This window comes from Calypte anna, chromosome 2 (assembly GCF_003957555.1).
Source record: "Calypte anna isolate BGI_N300 chromosome 2, bCalAnn1_v1.p, whole genome shotgun sequence".
NCBI classification, from domain to species: Eukaryota; Metazoa; Chordata; class Aves; order Apodiformes; family Trochilidae; genus Calypte; species Calypte anna.
In genome coordinates this window covers 85,687,828-85,711,573 of record NC_044245.1, presented here as the reverse complement: position 1 = coordinate 85,711,573, position 23,746 = coordinate 85,687,828, and the positions used below count along the sequence as shown (strand labels likewise).

Genomic DNA, 23,746 nt, shown 5'->3' with positions numbered 1-23,746 from the left:
CTGCTGACAAAAAAAGGCAGGTTTTCATTGTGGTTAGAAGCATAATAACAAGCTTACTATGTTACAATAGCTATGGGAATGCATTCCGAGGAAATAAATGATCTAGAGAACAGAGGGAAGGTAAACTCATGCTTAAGAAACTCCATTGTTCTTATGTAATGTTTTCTCAGGGAATTTTATTTGTTAGTGTGTGAAACTGACACCTTGCAGTACATTTCAGGTGAAGGTATGTACAACAAGTTATATCCTTCTCGTTTGCCTGCAACTGGCAATAAGAAATTCTATGGTTCATATTAGAAAAATATGTAGGAAAACTGCAATTGAGCCTGATCCTGTGCCTTACAGGCATCCTAAACAGATACTGAAAAACATCTGGAGGAAGACTTTATTCATTAAACAAATGAAAAAACAGGCTGGGGGTTTAGTGGAATTTGTATATTTGTAAAACTGATTGTCAGGGGAAAGCATACTAGAATAGTTGTGTAATTATTTTGCTGACGTATATTTATCCCATTTCTTTATGGAAAGGCTAACAAGGTCTGCAGAAATGATTGAGAATTTTTTTTTAAGTAAGGATCAAGCTAAAAACTTAAAATCTGGTTTTCAAAAGAGGAAGTTGATAATCCATCGGTATATGAAACTCCCAAGTGGCTATGGAACATGCACTCTTATGTTTTAGTATATCTGATGTTGTCCTTTTATTAAATGGAACTTTAACCACGTTCAAGCTTAGTAAGAACAGTTGAAACTAGAACAAGTTTTCCATAGTAGGCAGGAGTCCCAGTTTTGTTGCTGAGGGAAATGATTCAGTGGGGCACAGTAGGGCACTTGAAGGCTGTAACACACTAAATCTATAGGATTGCCAAATGCAGTATTGCTGACCTGATTGTGCTAAGGCACAAAAAATCAAAGGTATACTGAATGCAAATATTTTATCACAAAGTCAACTTAACATATGATTTTAAAAATAAATTATTTCATGGATAGCGTACCCAAAATTGCAAAGTAATTCCCATTTTCCCTTCCATTTTATGAGAGTTACATTATAGTGCTTTGAATACCTACCAGTGCAGATTTTTTTCCTAAAGGAGAATGATATAAAGTCACTGAAGATTGTAGAAGGGTGCTAGTGTGGTTTAATATTTCTCTACCCTAGTGGATTCTGGAACTTCTCATACAGTCATTTGCTTGGTTGCCCAGGGCTTTCTTTTTCTTGTTTGTTTGCTTGTTTTTTTTTATTAACCCCCCGCCACACACCTTTCTCTTTACAAGGCGATGGCATTTTTGTTGCTGTTTGTATGATACCTTTATTCTCTGCATCAGTAAAGGGTGAAACATTGATTAGAAAGATGTATTCTTCTTAAAGGAAAAAAAATTGTTTTGTTATAAGGTTGTTGTCATTTATCTAAAGGTGATGGCATAGAAAAAAACATTTGAAATCTGAGTAAGTCTCCATATCTAGTCAAGTATCTTAGTATTCTTGTTAAATTGTTTTAAATACAGGTAGAGTGTTTTGGGGTATTTTGTCATTTTAATTTTCAGTCCTACTTTTTAAGGATAGTTGAAGTTCTTGGACATGAAATACCTGCTTATTAAAAAACAATTGCATGTAATTTCCATGGATAAGTTCTGCCTGAGCTGTTTCCCATTGCTGCTGCTTCTTTCAGGCTGCCGTAACTTCCCTTGTGTACAGAATAATAATTTTCTGACAATTTTACAGTTGTTTTTTTTTCAAAAGGTGGAGCAGTTGTCACTGCGAGGGAGGGCTGAGGAAGATGTCATTATTTGTGCATGAAGCCTGGTGTTTGATATTTCTGCTCTCTCTCTTTTAAACTGTAGTTTTCACATGTGGCAGTTCTGTGGCTGACCTTCACAGGCTTTGTCTGTATGTTGCTGCTTCTCTGTATTGCCCTTTGCACAGTTGTTTAAGTTCAGCAATGTGGTTCTGAAATAAAACTCAGCATGTTACCCTGCACCTTTGTTGCACACCCTGTGTTGTCTGATGGTGCTAAGTTACAGGGCAATACAAGTGGGTGTGGATACTGTATCTAAATAGCATGTGACTAAGCTTCGTTTTAAAAAAAAAAAGTTATACTCCCTGGTTCTTATTAGTGTAAAATGGGCATGTGGTATAGCTTATAAAACTAGGGACCTGTGCAGCATGTGTATAACGTATTTTATTTAAAATGTCAGCTGCTTAACACAAGTTGTTTTCTGTCATTTTATGTAGTAAGTTCTCATTTCCAGACCAGTATTTAAATGAATAACTGTATATAAGAAGTCCCATGGGTTTGGTGGGAATATGACATGCGTAAATACTGTGCTAGGTTGGGAATTGAATCTAAACTACAGCAATGAAGCTAATGAGAAATGTCATGAATACTGCCAAGCTTTCTTTCTCCCAACCATCACTTGCTCAGTGATTCATTATGACTGGGATTTTTCTTGTAAGCAGTCTTTCTCTCACATCCCATGATACTGCAGTGTCTCGGGAGCTCATACAGGAAGGGGTTGACTGGTTGATTGGGATTCAAGTGGTCTTTAATCTCTTCTAAGAAAAGAGAGGCTGATGAGAGTGAGTATTCAAGGAATGCTGACCCTGCTATGCACATCCCTTTGGAACCTAACTATATGAAAGTCTGTTAAAATTGATGGAACACCAGGAGGCTGAGATCCCAGAGAAGGAGATGGGTTGTAAGATGATGAACATCAACATGAGCAGGTTCATCATGAGCCATCAGCGTACACTTGCAGCCCAGAAAGCTTAACTGGATCCTTGGCTGCATCAAGAGAAGTGTATCCAGCAGGTCGAGGGAGGGGATTCTCCCCCTTCTCTGCTCTTGTGAGACCTCCACCTGGAGTACTGCATCCAGTTCTGGAGCCCCTTTTATAGGAGGGACATGGATGTGCTGGAGCGTGTCCAGAGCAGGGCCACAAGGATGATCAGAGGGCTGGAGCACCTCTCCTATGGAGACAGACTGAGAGAGTTGGGGTTGTTCAGTCTGGAGAGGAGAAGGCTCTGAGGAGACTTTATTGTAGCCTTCCAGTATCTGAAGGAGACCTACAGGAAAGTGGTGAGGGATTTTTCAGGATGTCAGGTAGTGATAGGACTAGGGGGAATGGATACAAACAAGAGGAGGGGAGATTTAAATTGGAAGTTACAAAGAAATTCTTCGCCATGAGGCTGGTGAGACACTGGAACAGGTTTCCCAGAGAGGGGGTAAACGCTCCATCACTGGAAGTTTTTAAGGCCAGGCTGGATGAGGCTCTGAGCAGCCTGATCTAACAGGAGGTGTCTCTGCCCATGGCAGGGTGGTTGGAACTAGGTGATCTTAAAGTTCCCTTCCAACCCTGAAAATTCTATGATTCTATGACATCATGTAAGCTTAGAGATTTGCTCAGGCCAGTCAGGTTCCCGCTGATCTCCAGGGCACCTGTACCCCTAATGCCTCAGGCTCCAAATCAGACTGGATGAATAAAGAGAACTTTGACCTGAATTTCTAGTGTTTTAAATTATTTACCAGATGTGTTGGGCATTCAGAGAATTGTGTGAGTGCTGTGTCTGTTCTACTGAATCCTGGAGCAATGCTATTCAGCCACAGGTACCTTTTATGATTTCTTACAGTACCTGTCATCAGCAATCCCAGAGTGTTAGCTGTATGATGTTGATGTAGCTCCTGATACATCAATATTCTTGGAGAGATTAATTAAATACAAGCCCACTTTTTTCCACATGGTTCACTAGGTGGTCTAGGTTGCTGCTCTTGAGCTTGCTGGCATCTCTTTGTACAACAGCTCTTTTAAGACTGCCCTGATAGTTTGTCTGTAGCAGTTCTTGCATCTTCTCTTTGGTGTAATGGAAGATAGAAATGAGATCAGTGCTGCCTTACTCCAAGGTATAAGCTGACTGACCAATGGTTTCTTGGAAGAAACCACTAAATAAATGAAGCTTTGGTAAATACTGAAAGAGCTGTTGACATTAGTAACTTTTTTTGCTTCTATGTGTGTTAGATCCTTCCCTCCCTAAAGCAGCTTCTCTTTCTAGGGAAGATACATGTGTACCCATAGAATTACTATTGATTCTATTGCTTTCTTAGAATCAGATTTCTTAGAGTTTCTCATAGAATTACCATTGATTTCTTTGCCTTCTTGCACAAAAGTCTTTTTTGCTGCCAGGGCAAAGAGACAAAAACATATACCCACCACATTCTGGCAACAAAACATTCTTTTTATGAAGTCTGAAGAAAATGTGGCTTGTTTAGGTTACAATAAGGCACAGACAGTTCGTTCCCTGTATTGACATAAATCACTTTATTTGGTTTTTCAAGTATTCATAAGTTCATACTATGTTGAAAGCTTGTACAACTGCTGTTATGGAAGGTCAACATGGAACTTCATCCATGGAAAATTACTTTTGGCTGGGTGGCTTTTGCTCTACTCTTTTAGTAATAGATACAAAATAAATCACAGAATAGTCATAGTTAAAAAGGACCTTTGAGATGTCCTCTTTTTATTGAATGTAGCCTTGTAAATGCCTGCTTCATCACTTTGCCATCTTTAAGCCCTTTCACAGTAGTTACAGAACTCTAAAACACAAGAATCTGATATTCAAATAACTGAGTTTTTAATATTATTTATTTTAAAAGCTGAAGAGAAACTTTCCATAAGAGCATGTAACAATAGACAAGTAGTAACTTTCAGTCTGAAAGAGGGTAGATGTAGCTCTAGATATTGGGAAGAAATTCTTCTCTGTTAGGGTGGTGAGACAGTGGCACAGGTTGCCCAGAAAACCTTGGATGTCCTCTCCCTGGAAGTGTTCAAGGCCAGGTTGGATGGGGCTTTGAGCAACCTGGTCTAGTGAGAGGTGCCACTGCCCATGCTAGGTTGGTTTCTTTCTCTCTAAATTGGAGAGAGAGGGATTTGATGGGTGGACTTCTCTGTGAATAAAGACTTGGTTGGATGGTCACATGCAGAGGGTAGTGGTCAATGGCTCGGTGCCCAGATGGAGGTAGTTGACAGGTGGTGTCCCTCTGAGGTCCATACTTGAACCAGTATTGCTTAATACCTTCAACCATGTCATAGACAGTGGGATTGAGAGCACTATCTGCAAGTTTGTAGATGATACTGAGTGGTGCAGTGGACACTCTTGAGGGGTGGGATGCCAGCCACGGTGACCTCAACAAGCCTGAAAAGTGGGCCCATGTGAACTCCATGAAGTTCAACAAGGATACGTGCAAGGTCCTCCACCTTGGAGGTTAGGGCAATCCCTAGTATCAATATAGGCTGGGGGACAAAGGGAATGAGCTGTGGGAAAGGGCTTGGAATAGTGGGAGGCAGAAAGCTGGACCTGAGGCAGCAACGTGCACTCACAAGCCTAGAAGGCCAACTGGATCCAGGCTGCATCAAAAGAATCGTGACCTGCTGGTTGAGGGAGATGATTGTCCCACTTTTGCTCGTGTGAGACCCCATCTGCAGGCACAGTGCTCAGCTTGAAGGCCCCCAGCATTAAAGAAGGACGTGGAGCTGTTGGAGCAGTGCTACAAAAATGATCAGGGGGCTGGAGTATGTCTCCTCTGAAGACAGACTTAGCTGGGGTTGTTCAGCCTGGTGAAGGCTCTGAGAATACCTTATGGCTGCCTTTCTGTACTTAAAGAGGGCCTGTAAGAAAGATGGGTACAATCATTTTAGTAGGGCCTATAGTGATAGGACAGGGTGTAATGGTTTGAAACTGAAAGAGGGTAGATTTACCTTAGATTTTAGGAAAATTTTTTACAATGATGGTGGTGAAACACTGGAACAGGGTGCCAAAGAGGTGGTGGATGTCTCATCTCTGGAAATGTTCGAAGTCAGGTTGGATGGGACTCTGAGGAACCTGATCTCTTGGGAGATGTCCCTGCTGACTACAGGGAATTGGACTAGGTGACCTTTAACAGCCCCTTCCAACTCAAACACTTCTATGAACTAAAGAGCAGCAGTTGACTAGAATGGTGAAAGGTAAAAATATGCTTTTTTTGCTTTTTTTTTTTTTTTTTTACTGTAACTATCCTCAGTCAGTTTTTGCTGGCTCATGCCAATCAGAGCAGAAGCCATATCAGGAGAAGAAACTCCAATTGGAAATAGGTCTTTACTATTGCCTTTGCCTCTACTCTCTTTTGGTGAAATCCAGTAAAGAAGTGGAAACCTTGGGGGTTTTACTTCTTACTGAGGTCTTGATATGCCTAACTTTTTTTCCTATTTGGATAATTAAAATCCTTCACAAGATCATTAGTCTTCCAAGATGTCTACTAATCAGCATTTATAGTTTCTCCTCAACTATGGCAGTTGGCTGGAGAGTTGGAGAAGCAAGTCGTGCTCTAAACTGCTCCCCTTGTTGACATGACCTCAGGTAGCTAGGAGGAAGAGGAAAAAAGACCAGAGCAACTTGCAGATTTGGAAGATGAGCAAGAAGACCCTACCTCATAATGCATGAAGGAACAGCAGTTGCCCTCTTTAGAGAAGGTAAAACTACAGCAAAAAAAAAAATTACCTAATTGAAATAAAATTTAAGCAGACAATTATGTTTCTTTATTTCTGACAATATGGTCTCTTCCCATTGACAGGAATGTAATTCAAACTGTCTGCAACAAAGCTTAAAAATGTAGGCTGTGTTTCATGGGAAAGATGAGTTGTGTTAGGGTAAAAATAATCTGAAATTGTGTTTCATTTTTACACTGTTGCTAACACAGTTTTTTTGTGGGGAGTCAAAAACTGTGCATTTATTGGGTTTAGTGTTACTGTCTTAGTCTAGGTTTTGACAGAGGCTTGAACCTGTGTTAATATATAGGTATTCCTAAAATTATTTCAGTTTCTTGTTGTACTTCTGGATCTTCGGTCTTGGTTTTGTTTTGTTTTTCTCCTCAGAGATAAATGGTTTGACAGAAATGTTCAGATATGTTTTTGTTCTAATGGTAAACCTTTGGTCTTTTAGTAGCCATTTTGTTTACTAATTTAAAATCCAGTATACCTTTAAAAAGAATCATAGAATCATAGAATATTAGAGGTTGGAAGGGACCTCTAGAGATCATCTAGTCCAACCACCCTGCCAAAGCAGGATCACCTGGGGCAGGCCACACAGGACTGAGTCCGAGCAGGTTTTAAAAAGTTTTAAAAAGTCTTCAGACAAGGAGATTCCACAACCTCACTGGGCAGCCTATTCCACTGTTCCAGTCTGCTTCAGTCACCCTGCCAGTAATGAAGATTCTCCTGCTGAGGTGGAACTTCCTATGGGAACAAAGGGCTAAACAATGTGGCAAGATCTGTATTAGAGATATAATGTTAATATTTTTCACTTAAATATTTCCCTTGATGCTGACAGTAGGTGTGCAACTATATTAGTTTGACTGCATTTGCCTGGGAATTGTTTCATGTAACAATGGTTCTATTTTCTAGGCCATAAAAGTCATGCTTTTTGGATATGTAAGTGACAAGTATTAGTTACCCCCTGCACTACAGATACTTCATAGTTATTGTAGCTGTAAGTTATTTCTGAAATCCACACAACACTTCCTTTCTTCTCCTTTTCCTTTACCTGCTCCTAACCCGAATCACTTTTTATACTTGGTGTTTTCTAGAAAATAAAGGTAACAGGAAAGTAATGGTCCTAAAAATATGCTGGTGAACTTTGTTTTAGTTGAGGGACTTTCTATGCTGAAGTATTTGCAGTCTATAGAGGTCTTTTGTGCTAACTTACAGTGCATGCAAATAAAGTTTGGGAAGCTTCTATGCTGTATAATAAATATTCTTTGCTCTATAGGGAAAAAGCTGATTAGTACAAGTTCTATTTCTTACATACCATTGTTTTTTTGTTTTAATCTCTTCAACTATTTCATGAAAGCACTGATTTCGTGAAATGTGGGTCTTGAATTACTTGCTCAATAGAAGCGAGGTAAATTTGTGGCATTGTTAAGTACTTCTTGAAGCAAAGTCTCTTCTACACCTAACACTGTGTCTTTACAACAAGTAAAAGGTTTGTATATATTTATCAGGATACAGAGTTATGCTGACCTAGCTTTTAAACAATGTTCGCATAGACTGAGGTTATAAATCTATAGCTACTTTTCTTTTAATTTATCTTCAGATATTCCAGCAACTCTATAAAAATTAGCTTTTGTGTAGTAACTGTTCAAAAGTATCTACTGATTAGAATAATTTAATGGGATAACATTTTAGGAAACATGCTTTTTTTTTTTTTAAATTTTTACCTGACAGTATGAAGAGTAGATGCTTTTTAGGTGACAGATCCTGTTGAAGACTTGTCTATTGTACTCATGTAAATGTATATCAGATTGTTGTCATTTGCCATGTCCTGCTGGAGCAGTTTGGTTTCCTTTAATGTTACAGTGCTGCACATCTGCCTGTCTGGTGGTGTTACAGCTTGTGATGCAAAAGTGGAGCTATATAAATTACTAAATCAAATAAATACTGAGTCATTCAGGGCCTGAGATTATAGCTATAGCATGTGTATTTTGTAAAAAATAAAATACTTCTTCACTGCTGTCATATAATTCCCTGTGTCTGTTGGGAAATAATTTGTAATGCTTGCATTTCCCCACTTGCTCGTGTTATTTAATGATGAGAAGAGATTTCTTCTAGATAATTTACTTTGAAAACTTTGTATGTGTTTCTTATTTCCTAACAGCACAACTTGGAGATTACAATGCTGCAGTACATCGTTCAGGGTATCTGTCGAATTACAACTTTATACCAGACCAGAACACAGATTTTCTTACCAAAGTAGAATCACTGCATGAGCAACACAGGTAACATTTACTTCTCATTTTCTCTCACCTCTTGAGTTTTGAAAGAAAAGAAAGATGCAACATTGAAGGCTTTTTCAGTAGTTCCAGTACAACAGTTTTATTTTATATAGCTTCTGGTAAATAAAATATGTGGGTTTTATCATGTAGGTGCTAGGCTAATCACATACCAAGTGTTATGCCAGTGTGTTGAAACTTGTAATTAAAAGTTTCTACCAGTTTCTACCTGTAACATCCAGTAGATCACTTGGCATTATATATTACTAATGGCAACTGTCTAGAACACTGTACTGCATGTTTGAGGAATTTGGGGCCTTTTTTTTTCTTTTTGATCAAAGTGATTTTACCATTTCCGATATCCTATAGGTTCTTGTCTACAAGGAGAAAAAACACATCACAAAACATCTCAATAACATAGTGTTTTTTCTCCATTCTCCTGAGAGCAAATTAAAGGCTACAAGAGATGATTCCTGTCAGTCTACTGCTAATTATTCTTTCTGACCCTACTGTTTTTTCTCATCTAAGACTGCAGCTTCAGAATTGGTGGTGTTGATCAGGTACTCACAAGCAGAATGAAAATATGATACCAAAGAAATTGTGAGCATTTGAGCAAATAAAATCCAAATCTTTATGGGCTTGTTCTCCCTGTTGGTATCTTTGCTGCAGCAGAGCTAGTTCTTCACTTTCCTAGTTCCTTTGATTTATATCCTGAAATATCTCAATTTTCATCTCCCACTCGACTTCTTTTGTCATTTTGTAGTACTTTGACCTCTACTTCTTTTTTCCTTACTGCTAATGGATGTAATGAGTGGATGTAATGAGTAGTTCTGAACTTTGTGTGTTGCCTGGCAGACCAGAATATGCACACTTGCTATGCCATTTATGGGGCAAAACTCTTTACTGTAACCATTCCATCTGTGAAGGCACTGATCTGGACTGCTGTCATAACTGTTCATGTTCAAGAACAAAACAGCTGAGGCCCTTCTGCTTTCAAATTAATTTGGAGTTTCCAGTAGACCCAGAAGTAGGCATGTAGATGAGAATTCACTTGTCTTTAAGAAGCAATTGTCTTGGAGACCCCTGAGGGAATATTCTGAAGATTCTTAAAGTGGTTGGTTTGAAGTCATGGTTTTAGTGCTGTTTTAGCCAGATACAAAACCAAGTATGACTTGAAGAGAACAGACTTGGAACTACTATTGGTGCAGACAGAGATGGGGTGGGGTCTGTTGCAAAGACTCCTTTCTTTTCTGGGTCCATTCAGTGGAACTGATGCTTTCTTTGAGTGCTTCTGGTAGAGTGAAGCCTTGGTGATTAAGAAGTTAACTGCTCTATTTTAATTTATGGAGTTGGTGGTAATTGAAGTTATGAATAAAAATACTTGAGTAGACTAGGTAGGGAAAAATAATTCTGTATTGTTTTAACACCTTTTTTTGAAACCCCACTCTTCAGGCCTGTTCATTTCAGAGTGCAAGGAGAGGCAGACAAATTATTGTGTATTCTGACAGTATCACTTGCATTCTTCTTGGCATTGATGGTGTGTATTTATGTGTGAGATGTGGTTTTGTGGATAGATCAATGCCAGTAAAATACTTGACAAGGATGGCCTTCTGAGAAAGACAGAAAGGTAGAATTAATCTTCTTAAAGCTTGAAGAGAATGCTGATGTTGTGGGACGAGATTTCTGCTGGTCTGGACTAAGTAATATTTGCTGTGGACTATATGGGGTATCTGTAAATTATTACCCCTTTTCACTTTGCATTCTTACAATTACAGGATTGAATTACAGCCCTATAAATCTGTCCTTTTATGTTCTTCAGTGTCTATTCTATGGTAAGCTTTCACAAAGAAAATTAAAAGGCTGGAAGTGCTGAGACACAACATATACCTGAAGCCATGTTTTGCTTTGTAGCTCAATTGTTGTAGCTCAATTCAAGTTTTTTAACTGGTTTTCAGGTTCTTTTGCAAAATGTGAGAAGCAGTTCTATGAACATGTTCGTATCAGACATTGTTCAGTGTAGCTGTTGAGAAAGCAGCTGTTGTCATATTGAACTGGTATAGCTTCAGAAATTGTCCTTGAATTTTCATCCCTTAACCCATTGGGGGATTTTTTTTTTACATACTTTGTTCTAATAATGGTTTTTTACTCTTTTTTTTTTTTTTTTTTTTGCTACGTAAGCAGCCTGAGGTCTTCAGATGTGGATATTATCCAAATTGCTTATGTTTCCATAGTCCTTGCTAGACCTAGGCATCAGTTTGAGGAAAAGGATACATTTGAAACATCAGCTTATATTCCAGATGGTGTTTGTTAGCTCTTGGGTATCAAAACTGAGAAATTTAAGGGACACTGATACTTGTTTCCTTTTTCCTTTTGCCTGTTTACCTCACTGAGTATCTTCTTAGGGACCTAAAGCTTTCATTTCATCTCTACTTGAATAGGGACATGTAAGAAAAACAACAAAAATGACAAAGTCTATGCTGAGCCACTTCTGGATGGCCCTTCAAGATACAAGGCTTGATTGGTCTGGTGTAGATGGTGTGTCCAAATTGAGAATTAAAATTTGCAGGCATATCTATATGCAACAGACTTTCCTCATCTTCCTGAGCAAAGTTCTTGATCAAACTTGAAAAAAAAATGAACTCTGGCAAATGTCAAGTGTTCTATGTTTAGCATAATTTTGTATAATAAAGTTGTCATTTTGTAGTTTTCTGCTCTAGAGAGATAATATCTACTGATTTGTTTCAAAATGGAGGTGATAGTAGTCACTGTAGATGTATCTTTAAGTAAGCAATTTATCTCAAGATTGTGGCAAATAGCTCCTTTTTGTCTTTGGTCTTTTTCCCAATATTGCTACATCCTAAAACCACACTACTGGCAACGGCTTTCCAGTTCAAGGTAACCTTCAGTTTCATGGAACATGATATAGTATTTCCTTAAGTAGCTGTTCCAGGGCACAGTGTTGTGGCCTGAATTTGTGACCTGGAATATGAGAGGATGGAAATTAATTGGAAACAATAGATTGCTACCTTTTAAGGGAAAGCCTCCTTTAAAATCTAAATTTACTGCCTTATAGGGAATGCCTTTGCAGTTTTTAACATAATCCAATGTTATGCTGGCTTTTTACAAGTTGTATTTAAATTGCTTTTGATTGATGAAATTTTATGCATGTTGTTTTGGAAGCTCACCTAATACAGAGGTGAGCACTTAGTTGCAGATATGGTAGGATGTCTTTTCTATTTAGATGTGTGTAAATATTACCCACATCCATCAGCCTCTGTTCTTACAGTGACTGATGTGCTTCAGGGCCTGAGTCTCTGATCTGTGCTGTCAGGTCAGGATGACTTTGGGCACAGCAATGTCAAACAGACTATGGTAAATTCTAAATTAGAGCCACCTCTTGTCTGATTTGGTCTCAACTGGCCTTGGCCCTGCAATTTATTGGAAGAGGCTCCTTTTATTACCGTGCCTTTAGGCCATACAGCATTCCTCTCAGATTAGTAGGGGACTTGGGAGAATGATCTAGAGAGGGATTACTTTTGGATTCTTTCATTTTTAGAGCTCCTAGTAGATTGCATGGAGCCCTTCTTTGAAGATGTATGGTCTGTTTACTAGAGATGTGAGCATTTTTGATTTCTTCTCTCTGGGAAAAAAGTGCCTGCATTGTAGAAGCTTTCTAGAAGGCGAGAAAATAGGTTCCTCATCAGTCTTGTAGCACATTTCACTTCTAGCAGGAGGAGAAAAAAGTACTTTAAGACTTAAAGATTGTAGATAAATTCAGATGGCTTTTCCTCTGCAAGTTTCATAACTACAGATTATTTTCTCTTTTTTCACCACCTTATTTTTAGTATATTCCTGCTCCTAATCTTTCTCCTAAATTACTTCCTTCTGATAGACTATACAGTATAGAATATTTACATATATAGCCTCATATTATAAAGGAAGCTTTTATAAGGGAATTATTTCATAACCCTTTAACTAAAACAGAGACACTTTTTTTCCTAAAACATAACTGATCCAGAATGGCTAAGATAATATCCTGGTGTATTATTTGCTCAGTTTTTGAGAGTTTAGGTGGGCCTTCATTTGTGAAGAATTTATGAAAATAGTTATTGAAATTGATTTGTCAGACACTGGGCTGTGGGATTCTTCTGGTTGTCTGTATTTGGAATAAATTTAATGTATTCTATTTTTTACTGTAGTCTACATATTCATTTTTTTCCTTCTTTTAGTGGCCTCAAGCAATCTGAAGCAGAGTCCTGCTACATAAATATAGCACGAACACTTGAATTCTATGGAGTGGAGTTGCACAGTGGTAGAGTATGTTTACATTGTGATTTTTCACTTGAAAACAAAAAAATTACATGTCTTTTTTACATTAACGTAATAGCAGTAAAAAGAGAAGCATCTAAGTATCATCTTTATCATGTGTTATTTTTGGTTACAAGTTGAGAAATTTTTCAGTATTTCTTGTGTTCCAGGTGCTGGAATTTTAACTAAATAAGCTAGATCTCAAATGAGTAACAATATATTTTTAAGATAAATTGTTTCAATACTGTTACACTTAATTTACTAAAGTTTGTGAATGTCTTGCCATGAAAGAAAGTGAATTCTCTGTTTAGTGCTATTACATAGCTGGCTGGTGTTTATAAGAGCTTACATTCTCTGAATTTCTAACTGTGTTAAGAATTATTTTTTTTTATTCCTGTATTCCTTGACCCCAGGCTAAATATAAGTAGCATTTAACAATATAGAAGATGATCACTAAAAATGTGTTTGGAACCTTTGTGATACAGTGTTCATTAATAAGAAACATGTCCTAGTGTTTGGCTGACCACTGGGATTTATTTGTTAGATTAAACTATCTGTCTGAGAAGAATCCCCAAAATTCTTTTTGTTATAGCATCCTACTGGGCCAAGTTACCATTTGTGCTTCTATGTAACAGCAGTTGTTTTTTATCAGAAAGCTTGTAACATAAAAGCTTAATGAAGTATAGTGGAGATGATTGATTTCCCAAATGAAGATGACTACTGTTTTTCCTTACATTTTTCTAAGTTCTGGTAATAATTCTGACACAGAATTTTAATGATCATAATCTATTTCTGTAGTGATGGAAGGGATAGAAAAGGTCATTTTCTTCCTTTAGCATGATGGTTTTTTCTATTTTTTCTTTATGCTACCACAAATGTGTCTTTCCAGTGTCTGAAGGGGGCTACAGTAAAGTTGGGGACTGGCTTCTTTCAAGGGCATGAAGTAATTGAACAAGGGGTAATGACTTTAAAGTGGAAGAGGGTAGATTTAGGTTAGACATTAGGAAGAAATTTGTCACTATGAGAGTGGTAAGACACTGGCACAGGTCGCCCAGGGAGGTTTTGGCTGCAAAATGGAAATGCAGCCTCCTTGGAAATGTTCAAGATGAGGTTGGGTGGGGCTTTGAGCAACCTGGTCTGGTGGGAGGTGTGCCTGCCCATGGCAGGAGGATAGGTAGAACTAGATAATCTTTAAGGTCTCTTCCATATCAAACAATTCTATAATTCTAAATAAATGTGTGTAGCATTAGAATTTTTAAGAATTCCTAAAGTCCTGCTGTGTAAAGCTGCTTTAAATTACTTTCACATTCATGAATCTCTAATGGTAGAGGCATTTTTTAAGGATGGGGACAGGTACAAAGGGAAGGAATTGGGTGAGACAGTTCTTAAATGTGATCAGATAGGTCTGTCACCTTTCTGCTAAATTGAAGAAATACCACTCTGGAGATATCTTCTTAAACAGCGTGTTTCCCCCCTGCCATGTATTCTTTCATATTTCATGACCTTGAGCACATGGGGTTGTCAGGATATTAGTCATGAGCCCCTACTCTGCCTGACATGAAATTGTATTTTTGATGTGCCTTTTGATATTGGTATCTCCCCATGCCCCTCATCCTCCATTTAGTACTGCTCTTAAATCATCTGTCCAGTTTTACCAAGTCCTAGTGTTTTGAAGAAGATGCTAGCAGAGAATAGTTACACAACTGTGGCTTTTGTCTCAGTGGATCCTTATGTTCACTTCTTCCTTTGCTGCTAGAAAATTTGGCCATCTTAGATTTTGTATACCAGAAGAACCAGGTAACACCTGTCTTTTATAACAAAGGCCAAAAACCAAACAAAAACAAAAAAGCTGGTTCTCCTGTACTGGTGGTTGAGAGTGTGGGATACTTTTGATTAATGTTTTGTGGAGAACAGGTCAGTATCTAGTTTCCTTAGTTTTAGTGGTTTATAGTAGAAAGCTAAATATTTTTCAGAAGTCAAGCATGAGCTTTCTTTTTAGCAACTCACTAAAGATGCAACTTCCATGAGATAAATAATCTGAGCTAATTTTTTATCTGCAGGCATTTCTGCTTTTTTCTGAGGATGAATCTGAACTGCTAAAATTGGACATTCAAAAATAGTATTAAGAAATACAGGACACTGGATTAAATATCTTAAAACTGTATTGAGATTTCTTGAATTCCTAATCTAAACTCTGGGTGACTATCTCATCTGTTCAATAATTAGTCTGATATTAATCCATCTTTCATTGTTACTCAGAGGAAGATAAAAAATTTGTGGAATCAATATTCTTTCCATGTCTAAAAACAATCCAGATAGAAACTGTAAACAAAATAAAATGGGACTCAGTATTTAACTAGTCAGATGCCTGGCACGATTGTTTTAATTAAAGAAATAGGTAAAAAGAAAAATATATGCATATTATTTTGGTTGTAGAATTTAACACTAAAGATGTTTCATAAGGGAAATAACTGCATGTATACATCATCTTCTTTTGGAAGACCATCTTTATGCTAATAAAAAAATCTTGTTTTCAGATTTTAGGTTAAACACTAAAATTCATTATAACAAATAGCAATTTTTTTTTTAACTAGTTTTTTTTCAACTAGGGCAGAGTCCGGTAGGGAATAAACTTTGTTCTAACAAAGCTCCTAAAGAAAATAATTTGGCCTTATTAAACCCCAGCAAATGTTTAGCTAAGCTGTTACTTCTGCCAAGTCATGTAGGTTTTCAGCTCTTTCTCCTAAAGCTGTTTTTTCTTCACACTATTTTTACAATCAGGAACCTAGAGTAAGCTGCAAGTGCTAGTAATAGAGGCCTTTGTCCTGCTGTGGGTTGTCTGTATCATGGTAGAGGAGGCTAAATTACATGCAATTCATCTCAAATCCTTCAGTGTTCTTAAAAAAGGTGTGTCAGTTCTGGGTTTCTATAATATCTTGGCATAAACTGGCAGTTCAGGAGATACTTCTACTGGAGGTTCAACCGGCTCCTCTGATAGCTCTTCTGTGGAAAGTGGGGCAGTAGGCAGCTGAGGATTATTAGTCATTTCAGTTGATTCTAGGATGTCTTGAGTTTAAACATATTTGGACTACCGCCTACCTAGTGATTTTCTTTTACTCTCAGAGATAGAAATGATATTCCTCTCATCTTGTCAGTATTGAGTGTAAATGTGCTGTGTATTAAATAGGTTATGCTCATTCTCTATGAACTGCTGTGATGTTTCACTGAAGGTTTATAAATCACGTTGTGAATTAGGTTCAGTTTCTTTCATTCATATGCCCATGTCACACTTCTATTCAGCTATTTTTAAAGAATCTATTCTAGACTTTCCACAGTATTGTTAGAGCACATGCTATCCATGCATTACTAATATAAAGAACTTGGCATTGGACATACAAGAAAACTTTGTATTAACTGAGCACACGGTACCATCTAGAGGAACAGCTAAGCTACTGAAGGCTTTAAGAGAATCCATTCCCCTTGGCTATCCTTTACAAAATAGCCTGAAACTACTTTTGAGTCAAACCTGGTGTTTTAAGTAATGGGTTGTACACTTAGGTGTAGATTTATGCATGTGTTCAGATGGGTTTAGAAATTTGTGTCATAATGTATTAGCATGTGTTGATCACAGAGAAGTAGGAAGAGTTGTAATTTTTTAAACATGATTTTGGGTTTAGACTCAAACTGACCATTCGCTGCTTCTCCCCCACCTTTTTTTCTTTTAATTCAAGATTTTGCTTATGTATAAGCATGTTTCTTCTTGAGTATCTCAATACGTACGTATAAAGGATCTTAAGTTTGTGGATGCATTTTTCCACTAAAGTGTGTTAAGTTAATGCACAGGTTTTTTTCAGTTAACGGGGGATTCAGTTTAATGTGTATCAGATATTCGTGTGCATATATATATATATTCCTCTAGCATACTCTCATGTGCAGAGTTGTGGTCAACTTTGGCACAGACTTTGTTGGTAAGGCCTATCTAGAAAAATGAGGAATTATTCCCTTTATGTTTTTAGCAGCTTAGGATCAGGACATTTCTGTTCAGTTCTCAAAATTCTGTGACATTTATCTGACTGGTACTTCACTGGTACTTCACCTGCTTCTCTATGATTAAATTAATAAGACTGGAATTGAAACTTTGGTCTGATACTGACCTTAAGAATATATAAGATGAACATTACAACTAGTTTGAATATATGAAAGTTTATAATACCTTGCAGAGAACAACAAGGAAAAGAAACACATGAGAAAAATGTGATGGAATAATAAAAAATGTGATTTAAGCACAGACAACTTGAAAATTAATGTCTAAGTCGATAAATGGGGATGACACAAATTGCATCTGTATTCTTATAGTATTTTTCTTTTGTAGGATCTCCATAATTTAGATCTCATGATTGGGATTGCATCCGGTGGAATTGCTGTATATAGAAAACTCATCTGCACAAGCTTCTATCCCTGGTAAATCCCTTTACTGTAAAAATAAATTTATCTGGTATTTTAAATCTTATTTCCACTTGCTTTAATGTTTATTCCAAGGAAGACTCCAACACATAAATTTGTTCCTTATAAGGTATCGTGGCATTTCTGTGCATTAATATAAGATTGAAACCTGTTACCTAGATTTTGGATTCTTTAAGACTCTTGGACTCTAAATTCGATCAGGACTTCACACACTGTAAATTCACATAGAGGCCTGAGTACTTAGGAGGAACCTGTGGTGTTAGATTTGCTGCATTCAGTTGAATAATATGCTGTCTTTTAAATCAGTACTATTACTAAAGTTCAGCAGCTAATGGTCTGAAGTTTTGGAGTTTCCAGGAGAGAGACCTTTACATTATTGTATGATACTGAAAAAAATAGAATGCATGATAGACATTATTTTCTACAGCACTACAAAGAGGCAATGTGCACAAGATGTCTCATGTGGATGGCATTAGAAATAATGATATCTTAACTGTTATAATGATTTGTAGTTTTTATGAGCTTTGTTATTTATAGCATACCAAAAATGGTAACATAAAGTAGAAATTTTATGGAGGCTGGGCCTTTCCTTAGGGTTTTCCGCACTGGATCAGAAAGAATTTTCCTGAGTCTTACTTATTTTAAAATAATAAGTATGAATTTGTTTCATACGCATAGCTTTACCCTGTTACGTACAATTTCTCCATACAATTTGTAAAAATTTTTTCTGGAGACAGATAAGGGGAGCAAGCTGGACCACAGGAAGTTCCACATAAATATAAGCAAAAGCTTTTCCACTGTGAGAAAGCACTGGAACAGGCTGCCCAGTGAGGTTGTGGAGTCTCCTCCAGTTTGTGATTCTGAGAACATATTCAGTAAGATAATATAGTATTCTTAATCATGACAGAGAAATATGTTTTCACAGAATCATCCAGGTTGAAAGGGACCTCTGAGATCGTTAAGTCCAACCTTTACTCCACTACCGTGGATTGTACAATGGTTGTACTTGCTTTTTGCTCCTTAATTATATAAAAAAGATCTACTTAGCAATATTCCTTAAATACTCAAGTTAGTCCATTCTTTTATTATGAACCCAAGCTAACAGGTATTTCCTATGGGAAAGCAATAAGATAGGCTTCTGTTTATTTTTAATGGAAAATGGACTTCACAGTCTCTGGATTTTTAACTTTGCAGTGAGCTGTCTGTCAGCAAACTTGAGTGTACTGTAACCATCCTAAATGTGTGTCAGTAATGCTCTCATACATCACAGGGACATCTTGTATTTTTCCATCTCTAATGCACAGTGAAGCATAAAAGAATTTTATCTTTCATCTTTGTGCCCCGAGTTCTGTCCTTTCATATGTCAATCTCTCATCTTTTTAAACAGCTGCAGGTTTTGAAAACTGCCAGCTGGAGGCACATTCTCTGTCTTCTGCAAGTCTTGTTGTGTGACAGCTAATGCAATTGTTCCAAGCTTTCCTACTCTCTCTCTAAAAATATCTTCTCAGCTTGAAAGAAGCAAAATTCACTTCATAGAGGATAGCTCATTAGTATTTTGTTTCTGGCTTTTTCAATTAGCCATAATTCTTCCTACAGGAATGGTGTCCATTCCCTGCCCTCTAAAAACAAATAGGTAACCAGAGCCAGACTAAACTGCATTAAATTTGTAGTGTACACTTTTAATTCCTTTTTAGACCTTAAACCAGGATTTATTTCTATAATGCTCGGGGTTTTAATGGATCTTGGTTGGTTGAAGGTCTACACATAAGGAGATTCTTTAGTGAAAAGTATATTCCTGAGAATGCAAAAAAAAAAAAAAACCAAAAAAAACCCAAAACAAAACAAAACAAAAAAAAAAAAAAACAAAAACAAAAAAAAACAAAAAAACAAAAAAAAACAAAAAAAACAAAAAAAAACAAAAAAAAAAAAAAAAGAAAAGAAAGACACTCAGATAATTGAAATAGTATATAGTATTTAGCCTTTTTATGTAGCACCATTTGTAGCAAGGAGTTTTTCCTATGGGCTGAGCAAGCTTCAGCAAAAACGTGGTAGAACTCAAGGTGGCAGCAGACACCATCAAAGCACTCTTTTCAAACGTAAATACTGTGCGGTATTAGTGGATGACAACGAGGCAGATATGCCATATGGTATTAGTCAAAGGGGACCAAAAGTTTTAATGAACAGAGGTAGTGAGAGAGTACTGCCTTGGCAAAAAAGAGGATTTTCAATCAAAGCGACCTACATATGGAGCTGACTGATCAGTCAGAGGCAATGCAAGTCAAGAGAGGTTTAAAAAACCCTCCAGATTTAACAAACATTTTTTATGCTTTGGAAAGTTGCTCCTTGGGGTGTTCAACTGCTTTGTGATAATTTCCAAATTCTTTTTATAAGTAAAATATTATCTTAATGGCAAAAAAATACAAGCAGTCTTCATCAACAGCAAAGGCTATGTATTAAATGCTAGTCAGTGCAAGCAGTTTCTTTGCTTTGAAAACTTCAGAGAAAGTGCTAGAGGAATGCATTCCATATCACTAATTAAAATTTAAAAAACAACTCGACATAGTTTTATAAAGCAAATTTGACAGAACCTTTCCAGCTGAATCTTCCAATGGCAAAGTATAAGGCAGTCATCTATAGACATTTCTTCTTCAGATAAAAATACTCACAATTAGTACTAAGTGCTAGGACAGAACTGCCAGTTTGACCACAAGTGATTAATTCATTTGCCCACTAAGTGACAAATCTGTTTTGACCTTTGTGGATGATAGGGAAACATACCCAAAATATATATCATTATTAATATGCTGCAGGTATTCAGTATTTTACAAGTAAACTGTGGCATTTAATCAGTCGTGAAAGGTGCATAGTCGCTGGACAGATTACTGGTGAGGATTAAAGGCAGCTGTTCCACCAATTAGAACAACTGCATTCTGTTCATGTTTTGGATGTGGTGTCTTCCAGCACTTCTTAAATGTGAATCCTTTGGTACCCTAATCTCTTGGAAGTTTTGTGGATTGAGCTATATGCGTACATTCACTCAATTTGTAGGCGTATCATTTCAAATGAGTTTTAGTTAATGTTAAATAAAACTGTCAGATTAGCAAGTGTTCTTTGTCACTGAATTAAATAGGTTTAGTTGTACTTCAAGAATTAATTCAATTGAGAGGGATGCTCTATTTAGAGGAGAGTTAAAGTAGGGACTTAAAGCCATGATTTGTATTGAAGTGATTATGTGGTCATAATCGTTTTTAGGATGAAAGAAAAAATGGGGGATTGAATGTTCTGGTATTTTTGGGAGTTGGTTTCCTTTTTGGTTTTGGGTGAACAGTTTTTTGCTTAGTTTGCAAGGTTAGTTTCCTGTGTCTTGCACTTCTGCTGGCTCTACATTAGGGTAATAACAGCCAAGTTTACACGGTGACTGTGTAAACTGAGAATTACTCCACAAACTCAGTTGTTGAAGTTTCATCTAAGTCAAGAAATGTGTTAGAACTAGAGGCTCAAGGCCTTACTTTCTCTTAGGAAGAAATTCTTCAGTATGAGGGTGGTGAGACTATGGAAGAGATTGTTTAGAGAAGTTGTGGATGCCCTGTCCCTGGGGATGTTCAAGGCCAGGTTGAATGGGGCTTTGAGCAAACTGCTCTAGATGGGAGGCATCTCTGCCCATAGAAGGGAGGTTGGAATAGATTACCTCTAAGACTACTTCCAGCCCTTATCTATTTTATGCCTGGTACTTGTTCAGGTAGAGTAGCAGTAGGATTAAGAAAGGATTTTTATGTAAATGAGTTCCATTTCAGTAGTGGCAGCTGAAAGTTTGTATGTTTTATCAGGAAGTTCAGAAACCAGAACTCTTAAATGAACAGTACCAATCATTAATATCTGAGGTAGCAAATGGCTCAAGTATTTTAACCATTGGTCTGACAGGAGTGATAGATATTATTTCAATTTTCCAGTAACTTGAGCAACAATTTGCCTTGTCAATGAAGAATGGTATGAATGGAATTCCTGTTTCTTTATAGTCCTGTAATTTATGGATTAAAGCATTTTCAGAAACAATCATGTATTTAGTTTTGCACCTTTTTTGTGCAGGAGAGAGGATTGTTCATTGTGTTACCTTCCTTGTTTGTAGTTGGAAGATATATTCTCCTGAATGAATGACAGACATTCTCTAGAACTAAAGTGCATCTCTCTCATGGGCAGTGGGTAATCAATGATGTGTCATTTTCCTGCTTGCAGAGAGTGATGCAGAGGTGTGGTAAGAACTGACCTTCAGTACAGTTCACACCTGCTGAAATCGAAGGTGCTGTGGAACATTATTACTTCATGAGAACATTCTGAGACTTTCAGCAACAACCTTTCCGAATCCTTTCATGGTGTTTTTTCAGGCAGATATGACTTGATCCGACCTTAAATAGCTTCCCAAGATTCCAGGAGATCATAGATTTCTTTTTTCAAAATATGTGGGTTTTCAGTTACTGAAGTAGAAGTATTGTAGAAAAAAATTAGGTATTTTAGATAAAACTTGTTTTGCTGTTGGAAGGTGCATGAATGCCTAGAAGTTTGTTTAATTTAGCAAAACTGATAAGCATTTAATTAAAATGAAAATTGTTTGTGCACCAGTTCCAGCTGTAATCCCTACCTTAGAAAATCTTTATTCATTCGACGTATATACAGAACAGAGGTGTTCTGTTCTGTATAAATTACGCTATATATGATGAGGCAATGTTAATAATTTGAGTGAAAAATATATTAACACTCCTTCTTATGGTTTTCATCTCTTTACAGCTAGGATTTTAACTACAATGTTTGCTTAGTTATTAATACAAGTGCATATTTTTCACATTATGAAGCCAGTTCTGTGGAGTATCTGAGATATTTCAGATATAGTATGACCAACCTAGTAATGTATTTAGAATTTTACATTTTGTACCTTTAATCGTATTTGTTGTATGATTCTTAAGTTATACAAACTTGACACATTTAACATTTTTATGGCTTAGTAAAGGATGTCAAATTTTTGTTGCAAAAATGGATTTGGTGGGAGAGAATTGCTGTGTGAGCTATTTTAAGAGTAAATGGGGAAGAATCTCAATTTTAAAAGATCTTTGCTTAACTAAAATTTTTGCTATGAGTTTCTCAACATCTATTTGCCACTTGACACAGGAGATGGCTACAGATTATTAATTGAATATTTAACAACTATAATCTTTTAGGCTTGCTGTACATGGTATTGCTTTTTTATTTTTTTTCCCCTCTAAATACTGCTTAGTGTTTCATGCTGTTTCTTTCTTTTAGGGTGAACATATTAAAGATTTCCTTTAAAAGGAAAAAGTTTTTTATACAACAACGGCAAAAACATGTAAGTAGTCATTTCATTTTGGTTTGCTCAGATGCTTATGTTTTTTTGTTGTTGTTTTGCTTTTGCCTTAACTTGTAAGACAACAAAAGGTCATGTCTTTAACTTAGATTTAAAATTCTGTTTTGTTAACTTGCCTTTGCTAATATGGTCATTTTGTAGTCACTATGTTTCCCATTTTTGTTTCTTTTCTGACATGGAATACATCCATATTCAGTCTGTTGGATGCTATCTTTCCCATGCAGGTTTGTTCTCCCTTGGACACTTGGGGGAAATGTACATCTTCATCCTTTCTCCAGTATTTAGCACTCTAACTTATTCCCCTTTTCTTGCCAGCATCTGCTGCTCTTTTTTTTTTATGTTCTCTGCCCTGTAAAGTGTCTCACTGTGGGGAATCTACTGATCAGCTTACTCTCCCATTTTGGAACTTGTGAGGTCCCTTTCTGCTGAGGGGAAGGAAGGTACCTGGCAAAAATGAGAGCTTTGCAGCTGAAAGATTTAAGGTTGGAAAGAGAGATAGTGCAACCTCTGCTGTGTGACATGAAGTACCTTAGAAGCTGGCAAAATATGTGAAGATAATTGATAAAACTGATGCAAACTTTTTCTGCTATTATGAGTCATCATAAATCTATGTGCTTTTTCCAAAACAGTTGTAATACGAGACTATTTAACAAGGAAAACCCCCTAATCTTGCACACAGTAATGTTCTGCCACAATATGATGCCACACATAAATGACGCTTTTAATGAAAACAATATTTAATCTATGGAAAAATATGAAAATTACTGATGCATACATATATAATACTCTAATTCAGTTGAGGATAAAA

The 23,746-nt window shown here is 36.8% G+C and overlaps 1 protein-coding gene across 1 annotated transcript in view; it reads left to right on the top strand.

Moving 5' to 3' along the window:
- The window catches only part of PTPN3 (protein tyrosine phosphatase non-receptor type 3), a 127,484-nt gene that overhangs the window by 49,388 nt on the left and 54,350 nt on the right, over nucleotides 1-23,746 (top strand). The window contains exons 8-11 of the mRNA XM_030445028.1: nucleotides 8,678-8,798; nucleotides 13,022-13,109; nucleotides 17,473-17,561; nucleotides 22,857-22,920. Coding sequence (XP_030300888.1) covers nucleotides 8,678-8,798; nucleotides 13,022-13,109; nucleotides 17,473-17,561; nucleotides 22,857-22,920 — 362 coding nt within the window. The remainder of the gene's footprint in view (nucleotides 1-8,677; nucleotides 8,799-13,021; nucleotides 13,110-17,472; nucleotides 17,562-22,856; nucleotides 22,921-23,746) is intronic.